The following is a 2894-nucleotide window of genomic DNA, read 5'->3' as shown; positions in this document are numbered from 1 at the left end:
GATAGATAGATAGATAGATAGATAGATATACATATATATATATACATATAAATACATATATATGCATAGACATATACGTATATGTATATACATATATACATACATATACATATATATATATACACACACACACATATATGTACATATGTATATGTTTGTATATATATATATATATATATATAGAGAGAGAGAGAGAGAGAGAGAGAGAGAGAGAGACAGACAGACAGACAGACAGACAGACAGACAGACAGATAGATAGATAGAGAGATAGAGAGATAGATAGATAGATGTATATGCGCGCATACACATGCGCACATGTGTGTGTGCGTGTATGTGTGTGTGTCTGTGTCTCTGTGTGTGTGTATACATGCGTGTGTGAAATAATATCAAAATTAGACAATATTTAAATTAATATCCTTACTGAAGTGTCTTGAAGTTGCTTTTCTATTGACCCATATTTATGAATATCGTTAGGAATAGCCATGGAATATGTCGTTCCCATGTTCAAGTTTATCTTGTGACCACCAGCAGGAAATATATTTTTTTGATCAGATTGGACCTGAAAAAATAGTAATAGAAATTTATGATTCGTCTTTCATTTCTCCCTTGACTGTTGATTGGAAGAGAGTCAGAAAAAAAAAACGCTTTGAAATATTTATCTTTTATTTTTCGCTTATTTTAGTCATTAGACTGCGGCCATGCTGGAGCACCACCTTGAAGAATTTTTAGTCGAATGAAATGACTCCAGTACTTATGTTTTACACACCGGATACTTATTTTACTTGCCTCTTTGCCGAACAGCTAAGTAAACACACCAACACCGGTTGTCAAGCAGTGTAGTGGGGAACAGACACACACACACACACACACACACACACACACACACACACACACACACACACACACACACACACACACACACATGACAGGCCTCTATCAGTTTCCGTCTAACAAATCCACGCGTAAGGTTTTGGTCAACCCGAGGCTATAGTAGAAGACACTTGCCCAAAGTGTCACACAGAAGGACTGAAGTCGGAACCATGCGGTTGAGAAGTAAGTTTCTTACCAACCAGACATCCCTGTTTCAGCTTTTTTATGTTCTGAATTGTAATCCTGCAGATGTTGATTTTTACCTTTAACTTTTCGGAGGCCGATAAAATAAAGTACCAATCAAGTACTGGGAATAATAGTTTCGCCTAACCTTCTCCCCTCAAAACATTGATGATCTTTTGCCAAAACTGGAAAAAATTATTTTGTTTCTCCTCACATTCCCTCCTGGCTGACAATCAGGTACGTAACACACACGATATAGAAAGAATCACGCAAATTCTCCATGTCACTCACACACAAACGCATACACAAACTCGCACACCAGCCTGCACAAAAGAAATGTGCCTGCTTTGTTCGATCTCCAGCCATTTTAGCCAATTCTGCGTCTCCGGCCAAACAGCAGACAAGCATGAAATTGATATATACCCTTTCCGATGAAATGTGGTTACCTGCTAAGATAAGATGTATGAGTGTTCAATGAGGCCAATGTTAATTAAATATAAGGCGGCGAATTGGTGGAATCGTTAGCACGCCGGGCGAAATGCTTAGCGACATTTCGTCGGTCTTCAGTTTCTAAGTTCAAATTCCGCTGAGGTTGACTTTGCCTTTCATTCTTTCGGGGTCGATAAAATAAGTACCAGTTGAATACTGGGGTCGACGCAATCGATTTACGCCTCTCCGAAATTACTAGCTTTGTGCCAAAATTTGAAATCGATATTAATTTAATATAAGGCAGCAAGCTGGGGGAATCGTTAGCAAGCCGAGCAAAATAAGTAGCAGCATTTCGTTCGTCTTTACGTTCTGAGTTTAAATTCTGCCAAGGTCGACTTTGCTTTTCATCTTTTCTAGTCGATAAAATAAGTACCATTTGAACATTGGGTCGATGTAATCGACTTACCCCTGCCCTAAAACTGCTGGCCTTGTGTCAAAATTTGAAATCAATATAAATTCAATCAATCTATAAAGAAAAGAACAAATAAGAATTATATGTATTACCGTTTGTAAAAGTGATAAAACATTCTTCTTTTGCTTCTCAAAAGGAAACATACTTGAAATATATTCTGCGCCAAGTTTAGTTTGAGAATCAGTTAGATATCTAAAATTAACCAATACAAAAATTTCATTCAAAGTCTCGTAAAATGATGTTTAAAAAACATGTACATGAAGAACATACAGTTAGACTGGAAACAGTCTTCCTGGGATGAATAGTTGTGCTTACCTCTTAATGACATCAAGAACGGCCAAACGGTCATATGGATTAAATGCCATCAGCAACTTCATTGCTTTCTGACACGTCGTTTCACACATGCGCTGAAGAAGAACAAACAATTATTCCTTAAAATATTTTGGCATTGGCGGAACGGGCAGACTGTCTTCCCAAGACGTAACTATGCTCTTTCATGTTCTATGTTCATTTTCGAAATGTTTGGCTTTGCCTTTCATCTTCAGGAATTGGAGCAGTCGATAAATGCGCATCAGTCATATATTACCATTGCTTTAATCGATTCAGTCAATTCTTTCCCACAAAAAACATTCTGGTCGAGTGCCAATGCTGGAAGCCGTTATTTAAATTGTTTCCTTTAGTAGAGTGGTGACAAAGTACCTTACGCTATTTCATCAAGCCCGTTTACTTACTCTGATCAATTTTGTCATTCACCCTTCTTAATCACTAAAATATAAGGTGTCATTCACATACTGGATTCAGTATAATTGACTATATGTGCGCGTGTGTATTTATATAAGCATATATACATATATATTTATATTTATACATATATATATATATATATATATGTGTGTGTGTGTGTGTGTGTGTGTGTGTGTGTGTGTGTGTGTGTGTGTGT

The 2894-nt window shown here is 36.9% G+C and overlaps 1 protein-coding gene across 1 annotated transcript in view; it reads right to left on the bottom strand.

The window, feature by feature from the left end:
- LOC106876346 (uncharacterized) overlaps nt 1-2894 on the bottom strand; it is a 32938-nt gene that overhangs the window by 1251 nt on the left and 28793 nt on the right. The window contains exons 4-6 of the mRNA XM_052974409.1: nt 2270-2361; nt 2047-2146; nt 422-559 (exon numbers count right to left, since the gene is read on the bottom strand). Of these exons, the coding sequence (XP_052830369.1) occupies nt 422-559; nt 2047-2146; nt 2270-2361 (330 nt within the window). The remainder of the gene's footprint in view (nt 1-421; nt 560-2046; nt 2147-2269; nt 2362-2894) is intronic.

This window comes from Octopus bimaculoides, chromosome 1 (assembly GCF_001194135.2).
Source record: "Octopus bimaculoides isolate UCB-OBI-ISO-001 chromosome 1, ASM119413v2, whole genome shotgun sequence".
Lineage (NCBI taxonomy): Eukaryota > Metazoa > Mollusca > Cephalopoda > Octopoda > Octopodidae > Octopus > Octopus bimaculoides.
Note: the sequence above shows the minus strand (reverse complement) of the source record. Positions and strands in the feature narration are given on the sequence as shown.